This window comes from Anas acuta, chromosome 23 (assembly GCF_963932015.1).
Source record: "Anas acuta chromosome 23, bAnaAcu1.1, whole genome shotgun sequence".
Classification (NCBI taxonomy): Eukaryota; Metazoa; Chordata; class Aves; order Anseriformes; family Anatidae; genus Anas; species Anas acuta.
Genome location: NC_089001.1, coordinates 6,819,339 through 6,836,430, shown reverse-complemented (window position 1 = coordinate 6,836,430; position 17,092 = coordinate 6,819,339). Strand labels below are relative to the sequence as shown.

Here is a 17,092-nt window from a genome sequence, read left to right as displayed (position 1 = left end):
TTGATATTACCTCCTGACCAGGGGACGAAGCTGCGGCTGATAAGTATTGCCACAGTCTCATAAGGTACCATTGTAATCTCACTTCACTCGGTGTGCAAACCACCGAGAGCAATATTCAGAGGAGCCGGTGGCTTGCAGAGGTTTGGAAAACATCTGAAATGTGCACTGGTGCAGGATAGCTCAAAGGTCACTGCTTCAGCTGACCTCTGGACCAACCGCATTCAGATGCTCTGTACAACATCCTACATGTCACACCAAAGGTCATCCCAGGAGTTTTGAACGCCCTTAACCTGTGGAAGTCAAGCAAAAATTGGGTTCCCAGACTTGACTACTGCATGAGTCAATTCTTTGCACGGCAAGACTGTGACACTCCACTACTTGGAGAATACACAACACAAGGCTGGTGACCTCCAAGACAACCTGGCGATAGCTGCCAAGGGTTCACACACACGGGATGGGTGCTGAGCTGCACAAGGAGCATCCCCCACTGCAGCAGCAACGCAGCGAGCAGGTAGCACGGCTTAATTTCAGGCACTGATGCTGCATACGGCAGTTGCTTTAGTTAAATGCAAACTAGCAATCTCTGCCTTCACATATGACAATTGCCATGTGATTTCTGTCTCATTAAGCTCTGAAATGTAAAACAAATGGGATTTATGTGGCTGCTGCTTGGTGTTCACTTGCACAATGTCAAGTCTTGCCTCTAATGACTCTTCGGTCTCATCTGTCTTGAGATCATTTCTGTTTGGCTTGTGAGCACACAATACCTAATGATTTTCCATCCCAGGCTGAAATACAACATGGGGAAAGATGGAGATGGGGCAGTTCTGTCAAGGAAGCTCCCTGTTCGCTCCCCTCCTTCCCCCCTTTTCTGTGATACAAACTAGCACGATCTCTGCTGAAGAATTCTGTGCCTCAGTTTACCTTATCTGCCACTGTCAGATGCACAGAGCTTGTTCAGCTGTCAGCCCTCGGCCCATCAATCTTGCATACCTCCATACAGCACGCTGTATCCTGCATATATCATCCTGCATATAATAAGTTCTGAAAAGCATTTTTTCATAAGGCTGGGATGAGAAGGGCTATGGACAGCATTTTGGAGTGGTGCCATAGGAGCAGAACACTATCCCACACGCAAAATAAAAAGAAAGTTAAGGGTTGGTTACTGTGCATTCAATTCCAGCAATCATTCACTGGGGTATGGAGAATACACCCAGCACAGCCCATTGCAAACCCATTATTTCTGGTAAATTTAACAAGTGGCACAGGTAATACAGGCTGACCGATGCTTAAGACACGAGGATTCATGACCACAGGACTCTAGAGACTTGGCTCTGATCCTTTTCTTCCAATTACAAAGGCCAAACACCCTCTGACACTCCACGGGCTGGCAGCACCAGCAAAGTCTGCTGTTAGACCCCGAGCATCCGCAGCAACACAAGGAACCAGCACTTGTCCCGGAGCTAGGCTAAGGGGATTCATTAAACCTCAAGATTTAAGTTTATGTCTATTAAAATGTTAGAGAGCACCAGCCTCCACTTACAGAGGAAATGCAGCAGCCTGGAATTAATGCTGAATTTTGCCAAAAGCAGCTAATATCGTGGATGCCCAACCTCAGCCACCTTAACATGCATCACATTTAAGTGTTGGTGGATTTAAAGGTGGCTCGAAGCACCCTGGGTCAGGCACCCAGGGAAAGAAGCATCCCCAAGCTGTTGTGGCTCTGGTGGCTGCTGGGTCCTCCAGCTGAGCACCCAGATCCTCCTAGCCCTGCCACAAGGCCACCTCCACCCACCAAACATTGTCATCTCAGGCACAAAACACCTTCCCAGGCACGCAGAGAACGCATGAGAAATTGTGATGCAGGTGGCACAGCACGGCACAGAAGGAACCGTAATATGGAGAGCCTGCAAAAGCAGGGAGAAACAACAACAAAATGAGGTTTCTAGGGGAAGCACAAAGCTGGACATTGTTTGGCACAGCCCCGCTCCGCAAGGCGAGACAGAAAACCTCATACAAAAGCAAGAGCTCCCACTGATGCCATTGTTAAGCTCTCAGAGCAGAGATTTCTCTGGAAGAAAAGCAGACCCTGTGACAATTATTTATCACCACGCAAACATCTTCCTCCTCGTCTTTTGTTGGTGCAACACAAGCCACATGTGTCTCGAGCCAGGGGAAAAAAGCTACCAGCAGGATCAAGGAAGGCTGAGATTAATCTGGTTTCACGTAGATAAACTCGAGCAATCGGTTTTAAAATTAATATTAAAGTTGTAAGTCACCTTTGACTATATTAAAATATAAACTGGAACATACAATAAGCCCCAAATAAGCCCCACTGGCAGTAAGAACAGCTCCCTTATCAACCTCTAACATCCCCCGTACAATAATAACTGGATGCCAGACTGCTCGGAGAGAAGCTCGCTCTCCTGGGGCAGCGCAATGTGACCCAATTCCTCCTGCCACTTCTGATGCCCTCACTTGGCCGTTTTTCAGCACGCCAGCAGTAAACTCAGCTGCAGCAGGAGTCAGCTGGGGAGGGAGAGCTGGCACAGGAAGGCTGAGCACTCAGTTCTACAGTGGGTGCATCTGCTGTGGGGCATGGAGGGGGAATGCAGAGGAACGTGGGGCTGTGATTCAATAAAACAGCTGGGCTTCGGTGTGGGCTTTTCCTCCCCACTAATGGCACGTAGTTTGGGGAACCCATTTTCTGCTTACCCTCTGCTTCCCCTTCTCTACCTGGAGGTTTCTCAAGATTTCTAAACTTTATCCTCTACTGCTGCCTTTGAAAGAGGCCAAAATGTTCCCACTGAGGGAGAAGAGCATGGGTGAAGCAGAGCAGCACCGCATGGCAGGAGAGCAAGACTGATGCACATCACCAGCAAAGCCCACGGGCAGCAGGTAGCTGAGGCCAGCAGTAATCCCCCCGACCCCGAGCACTACTGCAGGATCAAGGAGAGGAGTGGGGCAAGCTCTGATCATTCTGCCCACGGAGCCACAGCCAGCATCAAGCGGCTGCTGCTGCCTACAAACAGCTCCAACACAGCTTCACCACGTGGCACATCGGTGCCTGCTCCCAGCTGGCACCAGCATGCTCTTAGAGGCACCTCTGGCCAGTTACGGTGACACCTTACAGCCTTTGGTCTCGATGGGCAGCACAAGGGTTCACAAGGGCTGAGCCAAGTGCTGCTGGAGCAGGGACCAGCACGGAAAAAAATGGGCTTTGGGAAAAGTGAGGGTCTTCGTGCTGCTGTCATTGATGGAGCTGCACACGTTGCTTCCCAGCACACTGCTGCCTGCCTGAGAGGGCTCCAAATAAATAAATAAAAGCCAGTGCCTCATTAGCATGCAAATCTATTCAAGCCCCCATTTCAATTTGAATTCTATGCATATGATCAGAGTGCAGAATGCAAATTATACAAATGCACCCATATGAAGAAACGAGCGGAAGCTCTGCATGAAGGGATTAGGTCCAGACTGCTTCCCTCCGAAGATTACAGTGCTGGGGAGGGCTTTTGTCAGGGCCCATCCTTTAATGGCCACTGGTCATGCAGCGCTGAACTTTGCCTATGGACGGCTTTAAAAAGCAGTGCTTCTCTGGCTTCAGCTGGTGGAGCAGTGCCTTACTAGAGACTAGCTGCAGGGGACAGGAGGTGCATGAACAAAAAGAGCCCAAGAAGCAAGGGATGCTCCAGCAGGGCACTCCCAGCCAAGTGTCCACCCAAGGGACCAAGGCCCATTCATGCTGGCCTGAGGGGCCTGGAGATCCACCTCACCCTGCTCCAGCAGCACCCAAAAACGCAGCAGCACCTCCCCAGCACCGGCCGCCTCTCCTACCAAGGGTGGGCTACGAGCCAGGGGAGGGTGGTGGGTCTGAAGCAGCACAGACCATTGGGAAGGTCATCACCACTGCCCATCCCCATGATGCTAGCGATAAGATGATGCATCCCCAGTCTTAAAATCTCCTTCCCCAGGAACTTCGCATAGAAAAAATCTGCAAAGCGTAGGAGAAGGAACAGCAGTGCAGCTTGGAAGGTCCTCTGCAGTCCGAGGTCAGACAGGAGAACCCAAATGCACCCCAATTTTAGCAGGTTAAGGCTCTGAACTCTGCTCTAACAGAAGCCTCGGGTTCCTTCTCTGGGCTTCCTGACCCACTGACCCCATGGTGTGGGAATTGTGCTCCTCATTGGCCCCACAGCTTGGGCAGAGCAGATGGGAGTCTGCTTGCACTCGCTTCTCCCTCCTACATGCGCGAAATTCTCAACCCACCATTTATCGTATTACATTTTCATTTTAAAGTAAATATCTGTTTTCAATTAGTACTTACTGTGAGGGGCATGCATCACTGAGAACACTTATTTCTCTTCCTTTCATTATTAGATTAGAAGTCGCTCAAGTTTAACTACATTTAACAGCAGCGGGGACGTAATTGTTCTGCAGACGCTAATCCACCTCCCACCTCCGCCCCCCAAAGGGCCAGATCCAGCCAACGCAAGCTGCAGCACCGAGCCCCTGCACCAAGGTGCTGGTGTACCAGCCCACCGCAGCCCTGCTGAGCCTTGGAGCCCGCCTGCCAGCTCCCAGTACCCTGCCTCGTTGCTTTCCCTTCCTGCCACAAAACCTGAACCCCTCGTGATTTGATCTGTGTAGCCACGATGCCCACATGGACGTCCGCAGGGTTGCATAAAGCGACTAAAACCCAGAGCAGTAGAGACTTGCCCAAAGCCACACAAAAAGGGGTCAAACCCCACATAGCCCAGACTGGCATCTACCCGCTCATTCATCCCCACTTCCACTGGTAAGCAGGTGGGGTTGTGGCTAGCCAACATTTTTTTTTCCAAGTCTCCCAAACGTTCCCAGCCTCATCTTCATCCAGCCAAAGCCTTTCCTGCCCAAAAGAGCATCCCTGCTGCCTTCTCAGCTCTCAGCCAGAGCACTCCCAAGCATAATAATACTATTAGACTTTGCTCATTATGCCTCATTTTTATTACATGGCCTCATTAAGTTAAGCCTCTGTAATTTAACTGCATCTCTTGGTCTCCACACGGGGGCTCCAGCTGCGTTTGTCGTCAATCACTATTAAAAACACAGGACAAAAATTACTATTACACCCATTACTGCCCATCAATCTCTTCAATTGCCTCTTAAGGTCTTCTCTTTACCTGCTCAATGCACCAGGGCCAGACAAATATCATTGGCGCCTTTTTAATATTTCCATATTTTCTAACAATTACAAGCAGATTTTAAGGGGCTTTCGGTGAGGACCAAGTAGGGCCCATGCAGGCACAGAGCACAGGTAGAAAAGCACACGAACAGACCAAGGGAAATCAACTGTGTCAAGCCAACACCTCACTGCACTGAACCTACACGAGATGCTTTACAGATCTGGTTAACACTGTCCCAGCATTACGCATCCTGTGACAAATCAACACGCCGTGTGAGCTGTCATGGTGGTTTCATTGGGCAGATCCAAAGGCAAGAAGAGATATAACCATCCCATTTCCAAACCCCAGTGAAGGGTGGCCAAACAGCTTCTACAACAGCTTCCCAGTTCCCTTCACCCATCAGACAAATGGCACTTGCAACAGTCAGTGTACTGAAAAGCACCTTGCCAAGCTCAGTGTTAAGACTGCAAATATCAAAGTGCAATATTTTGACAAGTCCACCTTAAAGTTTCCAATCCACCATTCTTGGATGTTTCCTGTTCGACAGCAAGTTTCAGCTGAAAAGAAGAAAAACTTCAGCTTTTCTTCCTGATTTCAAATGAGATGCTTCCACTGGGACAGCAACTCCGATCCACTCAAGTCAGCAGCAGCTTGCACAGGTTACAAGCACTACATGGATTTCTGTGCATGCTTGGGAGAAAGCCAGAGGGAAACCTACCTGCTACAGAGTAATCAGGATGGTGGATGACGAGTTCCCTACAAGCACCACTGTATAGACCTCATCAGAGAGCATCCAGGCACGTGGCACGTGCACAGGGCACTTCTTTCTTTCTTGAGCAAACAGATGTGTTTTACGCTCTTCCTCTACTCCTCTACTTGCTTCCAGAAAAAAAAAAAACAAAAAACAAAACTGCTTCACCTGGTCATCATGTCCCCCTTCTGGTTTGTTTCCACCATAGAAAACAGGGGAAAAAAGGCAGATTTGGGAGATCACAGATACTACACAAGAAGCTGCGTGGAGATGCTGAGCGAGCGTAGCAGACACCACCTTGATGCAGTCAGCAACTCCCAGAGAAGAAGGGGAAGGTGAGAGGTGTTGGCTGTTCAAAAGGAAACACAACCTCAGGAGGAGGCTTGCATCCAAAGCATGGCAATGCAAGTGCCCTGCCATTTGCTTCTCTACCCAGCCCATTTGATGGAAGGGGGCTTTGAAGACTTCAAAGGACACCGTGTTCCCTAGCTTATCAAAAGTGTCAATCTTAAACCAATATTATCATTTTAAGTATGACCGGAGCAAAAAGAATCTTCAGAAACCATTCCTGCTGCAAGAGATAGGCCCACACAAGATAGAAAAAAAAAATAATAAATCCCTCAAACTTACAACACCAAGCAAGACCCCAACTCACATTCAGCCCAGCAGTGCTGCTGCTGCTGCTATCATCACAGATCTGTCAGCAGGTGACATTTACACTGCGCTGGGCTTGACAGAAAAAGGCACTTCTGCTCTCCCATGAAGCTTCCCCCTCCTGCCCTTTCTGAAGCACACATCTCAGCACCATTGACACTAAGCCGCCTAAACTGCAACCCAAGTGAAGGGGAAGGAACATTTTCCAAGGGGCAGCAGGCAACACAGAGAGCCATCATCGCTTTCAAAAACAAAGAAAAGACTCTGACGTTCACCTTCTGCAGAAGCCCACCCAAGAAACCACGTGGGGTAGGCACCCACCTCACAGACCAACTTACAAACTCGACCTCTGTGTACTACCCAACAAAAGCACGTGGTAAATCCTCCACCTCTCCAAGGCAGGAGCTGAGTACGGTGTCCTCGATGCGGTGCTCACTCAGGACATCTTTGGGCACCTGCAGCCTGAGATGGGCTGCTCAGTTATCTCAGCTGCACTCAGGAACTGAGCCTGTGCAAGTCAAGGCTGAGGGACAGCAGGGCTGAAGATACTTCCCTTGGGGAAGCTTGTGAGCAAGGGAAAACCTTGTCAGTACTGCCTCTCAAGTACTGACAGAATATGCCTATCTTGAGGTTACCAGGCAATTTCCATTATTATGAGTACAAATAAAGGAAATCACAAGAAATCTACCCTCTACCAGTAAGGCAGGCTTCAGCTTAGGCACAAGGAGTTAATTTACAGCCACTCAAAGCTTTGATATCTTAAACCTTTCCAGTCTCTGGACAAGACGAGGAATAAGCATAGACAGTGTCAGACTGTGATCAGGAGGACAAAACACTGCAAACAGCTGTGCCTAATTTTAGCATCTGTTGGTGCTGTTTCTTCAGCACTTGGGAAGGGGCGGGGGGGGCAGCCCTGTCACTCCCAGCTTATTAAAGACACAGCCAGAAGAAGAGAGGAGTGTTAAACCTCACCCTGAGATTAGCTCATGGGAAAGAGCAAAAGAGTAAAAAGCCACCCAGCAAGGCACTGCCAACCAGCAATGGCATCCGCTCGCTGCAGGTCACCCCATGCCCCCTCACCCCCAGTGCACAGGTTGTTTGTCACCTCTGCCTGCTGTGCCACCAGGCTTGGGCACATTTATCACCAGTGGGTCTGGCACAGCCCCTCGTTCCCTTCCTATACCCTCACCCCTGCTGCTTTTTGAGCAACGTGATGGCATCTGCACCACTGCTACATGCTGCTCCCTGGCAGTGTCACCCCACAATCTGCCCTATTCCTTAGGGGTTGATAGGAGACGTGTCCAACCATGCTAGAGGGTGACCAGTGCTCTTCTCCCACCACGCCCTCAGCAGCATCCCTGCAGCCCAGGACGGGGAAGGGACTGGGGTGCCAGACACAGGCTTGTTGGACCCACCAGGTCTCCTTGTGCCTCTCCAAAGGCGCCTGGTGCTGGCAGATCAGAGCTGGCTGCATGGCTCCATGCAAGCGCTGCTGCTGCCACCGCCAGGCTGAACCGAAAAAGTGAGGATACAAACTGCATCAGCTCTGCCAGGTGACCTGCTTTGGTATTCTAGATACTTGGGCACTCCTACCCCTACGGACCCCCAGTGCTCCCTGCCCGTGGTCTGAATTTAAGACACCCCACAGGTCCTCGAGCTGCTTCTTCAGCACTATAAATGCGCAGGCTAACGAGGCGAAAGCCGCAGTTATATGCAGCTCCATGGACCAGAAGCAAATCCTCCGACTGCTCACAGGGGCTCCTAGGACGTGACTGCGATCTCTGCTCAAGTCACCTGGAACAACAACGGCCAGTCATTAAAATACACACTCCACAGGGCAGCAAGCCCACACGGACCGGAGGCAGAGAGAGGCACCAGAGGAGCTGATAAGGCTCATCTGACTGCTAACGATTTTGTCTACAGTTATTCTCATGCAGCTGGGAACAAGCGACTGTAGTCAGCTACTTGCCAGCTGGGGAGAAAGCAGCAGTTCTGCACTGCTGGGGATGGAGATTTGTCCAGCTCAGCCCCCCACTGTGCTCCCACATTTTCTCTCCCTGCTGGCAGAAGGCACAAAGCTTGCCACAGACCTACCAAGTCAGCACCAAGTGACATCTCCGGGTGACTGGTGGGGATGCAAAGGGAGGGCTGGTAAAGAGCAGGGCTTCTTGCACAAGCAGCTTGAGAAAAGGATTTGAGCTTCTGCTGACAACGAAGCAGCGCCTTAATGTGCTGGCTGGATTTTGTTCCCTTTAAAGCAGCTAGGTCCCCTTGCCTGCTTGGCAGAGAGAAACTATTGCAGCTGAAGGTAGAGCAGCCAGAGGTTACCATCTCCCCTCATCTATCTTCACATGCCTAAGCCTTGCCAGCACGGACTAACGATGGCCTGCACCACAGCAGCTTTGGGAAACCTTCAGCCATAGGCAAGTGTGGAGCTTACAGACACGTTCCCCACTGCAGAGCAGGCAGCAGACAAGCATCAGCTCTCAGCCCCACTTCCCAGGGACAGCAAATGGCAGCCAAGCGGCTCCCAGTTTGCACTGGAAATGACAGAGGCAGATCCATCTGCATGCTGGTGCCTAGACACACATGCACCGGTGTCCAGGTATCTCCACCTGCCCGAGCCAACACTGCCCAAAACAAATTTTCTGCTGCGGATTGCCAGCCAGCATTAATGATGCCCATCTCTATCCCCTGGGCATCCAGGTACCGTCACACAACGCGGCTCCTTCCAGCCCAGGCTTGCAGCAGAGACGTGAATTCCCTCCTGTTGTCACTGCCACACTGGCCATTATGCAAGTTCGGCTGTCTTAACTTGTTGCAGAGCACACAAGTGGGGCTGACATTTATTTAATCCTCATAGTAATGTTGACTGTGTACTTACTGAAACACCTCATGCTTATGGAAGACATTTGTTTCCAAGCAGCTTATGCTAAATTGCAGTGATATAAAGGAAACACTTATCCAATATTGACATTTACTGACTGGCAGCATACAGCTTGAATACTCATTTATGCTAGTGGAGGGGGGGCAGGGTAAAGTCTGAGAAGGAGAAGCCCCTTCTTTCTCATCTTTTAACGAGTTAGGCAATATCAACACATGAATACCTACCCAAAATGTAAGGTGGGACTACAAACCCAACGGCTTCTCCCACTCACTCCCTGCCTGGGGGAAAATAAAGTAATACTGGACCTATAGCACAGAGCTTTGATCCTTCATCCAACAGTAAGTTTAAGACACTTTACCCCTTCCACCCTCAGTGCACATTTAATCTATAATTAGCAAGGTTCCTGTAGCTCACCACATGCGTCCTGCTCAGCGGCACACTTCAAAAAAAACACAAAAAAATGAACTTTTTGTGTATTTCCCTTCTCACAAAGACAGGGTTGTTCACCCAAAGAGCACCTGACATTTTCAATCCTTAGGTGCTGTAGCATCCAGCCAGACCCTGGCACACCCAGAGAAGGCACACGCCACATGGCAGTGCCACTTGCCATACTGAAAATGACAACAAGAGGCCCAAGAACATGAACTCATGAGTACCCAAAGGTGAGTTATCCATGAGCTGACCACATACATACCCAGCCTGTGCAGCAATTCCACCAAGCACAATGTAATCGGAAACAAAAGACAGCATCTATTATCCTAGCTGAAAGTCTGATGTGCTTGCACCAATGGATAACGAACAGCAGTTATGGCAGAGCCCTCAAAAACAATTATATCCTGCTCCACTGCGAGAGCCCCAAATGGTACAGACCAAAAGCTTGCTGTAGCTTCCATTGCAAGTGGGGGCGTTGAATGAACACACTAAGACAAGATCTCATCCTGAAGTTAGCATCTGAATTTAACAATGCAAGTGTTCCACCTCCTACTTGCATAGCATGTGACAAAAAGAGGCAGGAGCTGAGAGCCCGCTGCCAGAGGTACAGCTCAAAGATTATTTCAGTATTCAGCTGCTTAATACTGCACAGTAAAAGGAAGAGCCGTGTAAAAGCCCAGTGACCTGCAGCTCCTCCTGGTCCACTTTGGAGGCTGCTACTGCTGCCAGGGAGAGGCGAAAACAAGCTGGTTGTTTGTTGCATTGCTGGTGGGACCCAGTCCGACCACACTCAAAGGCATATCCAGCCAGGACAGCTGGCAGGCCACCGTTTCCAAGACCAGAACCCACTGCTTGCTCTGTCCCACCACAACCCACAGATCAGAAGTGGATTTTCTCCTCTTCCCTCTCCCAATAGCCTGGAGCAGAGGCATGCCCTAGGGTGCAGTGAATCAGGGACCAGAAATGCTTGAGTTCTGGGTGCATGTCAGAATCCCGCTGTTCAAACCTTGCCTGGGAAGAGCAGCTCAGGCTTTAAGCTTAGGTTCTTCCCAGCCAAAAGAAGTCCTGTGCTTTTCCTGGCATGTTTGAAGGTAATACCACAGGCCATGGACTCACACCCCCCTGCAGGAACAGGGACCCCTGCCAGCACCAAGGCAGGGTAGACCACCTTAAAAGTTTACAGCTTCCCCAACTGCCTCAAATCCCAGAAAAAAAGAAAAAAAAAAGAAAACAAAAAAGCTGGAGACTGATTTACAACCAATTTGTTTCACTACCTATTGATTTATAAAATAAGCTTGCACACAGTCACTGCTGTTCCGTGTCTCTCCGTCCAGAAGCAGCACCCAATGAAGTCATGGGAAGACTGGCGTTGCTCCTGAACAGAAGCTAAATTAGGGCCTTCATCAATTGTTGTTATAAAATCGCTGGTCTTAAAATAAATTAATAAAAATAAAGAAGAGAGAAAAGCTGTTAAATCCTACTGGAAAGAGCTGGGAAGTGATGTAAAGCCAGTTCTCCAGCCGCTATTTCATCCAGTCCCTCCACCCAGCATGCTGAGGAGCTGAATGCCAGGAGCACGGTACAAACTTACAGAACTGATCATTAAATCAGAGGTTTGAAGTGAGCCACGCTCTCCCTCACAGTCTGCTTGTAAGAAAACAGTTTATTCAAAGACCTTGATCCTCAGCCAACTCACAACCTAAGGAGCACGTCAGCCTCTCCCCTTTATTTACGGCTACAAAAGAAGAAGAGCATTAAGCCTTTTTATTCTAACATATGCAGCCCGAGTACAGAGAGCCTGGAAGCTGGTGACACGCAGCGCTGGTAACCTGTCAGGCCTTTCAGCACATGCTCCTGCTCCGACTGGTGTCCCTGTAAAAGGACAGGAAAGCCCCGAACCAGCCATCACCTGCCCAAAATGTGCTGTGCAAGGTGTGCAAGCTGCCCGAGACCTCCGCGCCACCTTGGAAGGGGAAGGCGGTCGGGTATGCAGCGTTAGCATCAGGGCAGGTGTTTCTCCTCGCTTTCCTCCCTCTGGCAAAGGGCACCTGAACAAAGGCACGGCTCCTCCCTTGTGGGCTTTTCAAATCTCTGAAACCTTGCGAGAAAGCCAGCCTGAGCAAAGTTGGCTGCGGTCTGCCTGTGAATCTCGCTGCAGGAGGTACAGAAGGAAAATGGGGAAGCGTGCACGAATTAAATTGCGTTAAGATAGACATTGGAGGAGGCAATCCTGCACTGTTCCCCCAGGACAGAACCACCTGGATGGCACTTCAGTACCACCCGTATACTTCCCTAGCAGCCTCCCAGAGCGGAGAGTCACCTGCTGGGTTTAGGAAACAGGCTGAGACATTTCCCTTGCACAGGTACCCTGCTCTCTGCAGGGCAGGGGAACCAGCTTTAAGGAGGGATTGCCACACCACAGACTTCCTGGCTTCTCATTAGCAGGCTCTGCTTTGGCCCACGGTTGCTGAAGGCAGGACAGCCCTCAGTGCCCCTTGCACTCTCCAGGCTCAGCGGGGAGCAGTCACCAGCCCTCGCGCATGCACCTACCTCCCTGCAGGCTGGCATTTTTGTTCCCTGAAACCTTCCTCAGGCTCCCCTGGCCGCAGGTAATGGTGGTGGGTGGGATTGGTCTGGTTTCACTCATCAGCTTAATTCTACCTTTCTCACCTGGGGCCTGATGACAAGCCACTAAAGCCACTAGGAAGCTGAGCTACTGCTGCAAATAACGGGTCCCTCTGACAGAAGATCCTGGTTTGATTGCCAGGAATTTACTTTATGAAGGAACCAAGCGATCTGCGATGGAGGAAATCATACCCTGAAACACCCAGAGAACTTGGTATTCATCACCCTGAGGGAAAGCAAACACGTCTTTGGAAAGAGTTTCCTAGACAGGCAGGAGTCTTCCCATCCAAGATAAATTTCAGATCCTGCCAAATTCATATAGGTTATTACAATGCAGGGCACCAAGAGGAGGCGGCGGCTGTGTGTGTGTCTTCAGGGCTGCTCCTTCCCCCAGCCTGGCCACTTTCCCCAGTTGCTTCCAGTCTCACTCAGTTCAGATGAGGCCGGAGCACTGGGAGGGCAAGCAATTCACCAGCCAGAGCTAAGGGCAGCTGGTTTCATGGCAGCAGAGATTGCTTCTCACAGAGGGGCACTACACAGCTTGTCTCAGCAGGAGGCAAGTCCTGCCGCGACTTCATCTCGCCTTGCAGCAGAGCCGTGCTCCAGGCACAGGTCTGGGGGCCAGACAGAAGAGCGGGTAGAAGCGGGGGAAAGACAGCCTTGTAGGGAAACACCAAGCCGGCAACTTTCGGAGAAAGAAATCAGGCTGCTTCAGACCATGTGCACGGATGAAAGTCCAGGAAAGGCACTTTGTTCTTCCTGCGTCACCTCAAGAGAGGCACAGAAGCCAGCTGCAGGAGTTCCTCCTCCCTGACCGATGCTCGTGCTCAGAGCCCGGCTGCCACAGCACCAGGCAGGGAGCCCCCAGCACCTTTCCTGCGAGCTCAGCACCAGCCCAAGTCCCAGCCTGCAGGGCTGAAACAGCAGGAAGCTGGCGTGCCACACGGAGGCACAGGGCCCGTCAAGTACGAACCCAAGGGCACAGATTTGGTGAGGGAAAATGCCCTTTTCACAGAGGGGCTTTGGTGTAAGGGAGGTTGTTGGTTTTTTAAGCTAGTATCTGGACCATGGTTTTCTGCAGAGATCATCCTCCCATGCAGGCTGCCCTTGGCTCAGAGGATTGTAAGTCCTGCCTGCCTTATTATGGCAAATCCCTGCAAGCCACTTTGCTTTTCCAGGCAAGCAAACGCAGCCCTGCCTACCCCTTGCTCACAGAAAGGAGCCACTGAAACTCCTTATTGGCAGGGTCAAGCCATTTTAATTATTCCTTCAAGTGAGTTTTGGCCCACCAGCTCCCTCCAAAGTAGAGCACAGCCACCCTCTGGATGCACACATCGCATCCCCTCCCGCAGCCCCCGCTGCTACAAGCCCTGTTGTCCCCCAGAAGCAAGCGCCACATCAGGACATACCAGGGGAGGCAAATACAACATATGCTAGAAAATAAGCTTCCGTTCCTACATCCAGGCCACTCTTTCCCCAGACCACCATGTGGTTTAAGGAATCTTTTGCATTAAAGCCTGTTAGGGATCTTTTACATGGCTTCACCCCAACGGGAAAAACCACAAGGCTGCTGACAGCCCCCTTCCCACGTACTGCAAGCAGCAACTCCACAGAGATGCATTCGGTTCTTCCTGCAGGAGCAAACAGCCTGAAATGCTCGCCAAGGCACCGTCTCCCTGCCTCGTAAGCCGGCATGAATAAGCAAGGTACCAGATGCATGCTCCTGACGGTGCAGACGGGGAGACAAATCAACTGAGCTCCAGCTATGCACAGCAGAGCCGAGGCAGCTTTCGAACACAAGCACTATTAAAAAGTGCATTAGCCCTTATTAAAAATAATGGCTGCAGAAGGGAAGAGGAGGGGGAGAAAAACAGAAACAAATCCCCGCTGGATCTGAGACAAACTTCTTCGGCTGTGCTAGCAAACTGCCATTTGACCTGCAGGGAGTTGAGTTATTCAGGGGAGCAGGGAGAGAAACAAGAAGGCCAGGATAAGCTTCCAAATTGCTTCTATCCCCGGACCTGCTGCTGCCCTGCTGTACCAGGGAGAGTTCAAATTTGTTCAGCCAGAAATCTACATGGAAGACACAGTGGGTTTCTTTTGTGCAGAAGCAAAGGCGAATGCAAACACAGCTTTCTCCCTGAAGGAATATTAGTACAAGCAGAGAGAGGGAAAGAGAAAAGGGGAAGGGAGGGCAGAGCAAGAGCTCAGCATCGCATCCAAGCCAAGGAAGAGAAGCAGTAAGGACAAGCAGAAGTGCAACCACCTCTAAACACGGCTTCCCTGCCCAGAGAACAGGGGGAACGCAGTGTATGGTGGGGGATGTTCAGCAGCAGTGTCTGGCTAAGCAAAAAACCAGCTGCCCACTGAGAAGCTCCACTCTCTCCAAAAGTTTTATCCTTCATTTAATCAACAGATGGACTAGCTGCGTGGGTTTTTTCTTTCCTTTTTTTTTTTTTTAAAGCAACCCCAAGCCATACCCTGACAAAAGCAGCCCTGGCTTGGGGACCACGGCAGCGTGCCACAGATGGCATTTGGCTCCAGCACGGCGAAGGGATGAGCAGCAGACAGAAAGAGGCTCGGCTCTGGCTCTAGCTCCGCGTCCTCCACAGGTGACGGATAGCCCAGGGACCAGGCACGCCGCAGCACGGTGGATGCATCTTCCCAAACCGCCCCCAAAACCCTTCTGCTTGGGCTGAGGACAAGCCAGCAGCAAAGTTACCGAGGAAATTCCTGCAGATTCCCGAGCTCCTTCCCCGCTCCTGTGCTGCCAGGGAGGTGGGAGCTGGATGTACCCCCCCCCCAACGCCCCCAAAAAATAAAATCGCAGGGGTTCCCCCTTCTCGGCTCGCTGCTTTCACAGCAACTGTCCGTGTCCCCCCCCCGAGCAAAGCGCTCCCCAGCCCTGCAGCCAGCGGCAATCCCGGGCTGCAGCCAGCCCCTGCTCCCCCCAAAGCACCCAGCATCGCCCCCCCCCCCCCCCACCCCAGCACCGTCACCGGGGGGGCTGTTGCTGAGCAATGCCATGTTTACACACAACCACGATCTAATTAGCGGAGCCGGAGCAGAAAGAACTCATTTGCATGCTAAAGATACATTTTTTTAAGGCAGGGATGCGTGCAAAAAAATTTTTTTTTTTTAAAGAAAAAACACAAAAAAACTCCGCAACCCCCAAAACCCCCCCCTTCTCCGTCCTCCCCTGTGCGCCGAGCACCAAACACACCCGGGGGTCGCACGGGGGGACCGAGGAGGGGGCTCTGGAAACTAAAGTGCGGCGCCGGCTCCTACCGTGGCTGAGGAGGAAGCAGGCGAGCAGGAGGAGGAGGAGGTCTGCCTGGAAAGCGCTCATTCCTCAGGGTGGGCTCGGCGCCGGGGGTAGGGGGGCCCCGCTGCTGCCGCTGCCGCCGCCGGCGGGGGGCTCAGGCCGCCGCCGCCGCCCGCCGGCTCCGCTCGCCCGGCTCCATCGCTGCCGCCGCCCCCCAGCTCCTCCCCCGGCAGCGCTGCCTTGAGTGGCCCGGCTCGGGGAGGGAGGGAGGGAGGGATGGATGGGGCGAGGGGGAGTAACTTGCGCGCAGCCCAGGCTCGCCCACTCCCCCCCCCCCCCCAGACTCCGGCTTTGGGGAGGGAAGGGGGTGGGGGAGGCTAAATCCCCCCCCCCCCCTTTCCATCCAATAAAATTCAATTCATTCAATTAAATCGTGGTGGCTGCAAAGTTGGGGTGTGGGGGGGATTATGCGGAGGCGGGCGCAGGTATTTCTGCAGCACAGTAAGGGAGCAGCGATGCACGCAGCTCTATGTGTATCTCCCCCCCCCCCCCCAACCTTTAACTTTAGTGGGGCCACCCCTCAGCGCCCCTACACCCCCCTGTAGGGCAGCCCGGGCTCTTCCAGGTGTGTTTGGGGGGACTACACTGAGCTGCCCCCCTCAAATCGTGCCATGGGGGAGGCCAAAAACCCCTTATCCCCCCCCCCGGGACCTCCTCTGCCCGTCCTCGCATATATGCTTGGGGGGAGGGATGGATCTTCCAAGAGGTGCACATGGGACCGCTGCCTTGTCCTTTCAATGACTGCCGCTTTTCATCTTTCAGGCCTTTTTTTTTTTTTTTTTTTTTTTTTTTTAAAATAGCTAAATTTTTACCCAGCGAGAGTTTAGGGACAAAAAAATCAAAATAAATAAAAGCGTTTCTTACCACCATGCTTCGCACGGCTGGGGCACCCCATGCCTCCATCTCCAAGTCTGAGAGGGGCATGTGGGCAGCTGAGCGCAATTAGAAAAATGAGCGTTAGAAAGTAATTACAGCTGTGGACTCTAATTACTTACTGCTGTGCTGAAAGGTGAACTTCAAAGGGGGCTGGCACAGCTCTTCATGCTGCGTCTGGAGCTTCTGTGAGTGCCTGTCTCAGATAGAGCCTGGCTTTGTGGCTACCTGCGCTAAATGGGGATAACTTTCCAAAGCGTGCCTGTGTTAACAAGCTAAACCGGGTTAAAACTGCTCTGGGAGCAGTACAGACCTGGGATTTAGTGATTGAAGCTGTGGGGTCTCAGCCTCACGTTTGCGTGCTTTGCTCTCTGTGGGGGGAG

At 51.6% G+C, this 17,092-nt stretch overlaps 1 protein-coding gene across 3 annotated transcripts in view; it reads right to left on the bottom strand.

The window, feature by feature from the left end:
- KIRREL3 (kirre like nephrin family adhesion molecule 3) overlaps nucleotides 1-16,028 on the bottom strand; it is a 321,962-nt gene extending 305,934 nt beyond the window's left edge. For 2 of the 3 annotated variants that reach the window (XM_068659552.1, XM_068659554.1), the window contains exon 1: nucleotides 15,800-16,028. In XM_068659552.1, the coding sequence (XP_068515653.1) occupies nucleotides 15,800-15,860 (61 nt within the window). In that variant the 5' untranslated portion in view covers nucleotides 15,861-16,028. The remainder of the gene's footprint in view (nucleotides 1-15,799) is intronic. The other variant, XM_068659555.1, reaches the window with a different exon arrangement.
- Nucleotides 16,029-17,092: the final 1,064 nt, after the last annotated feature.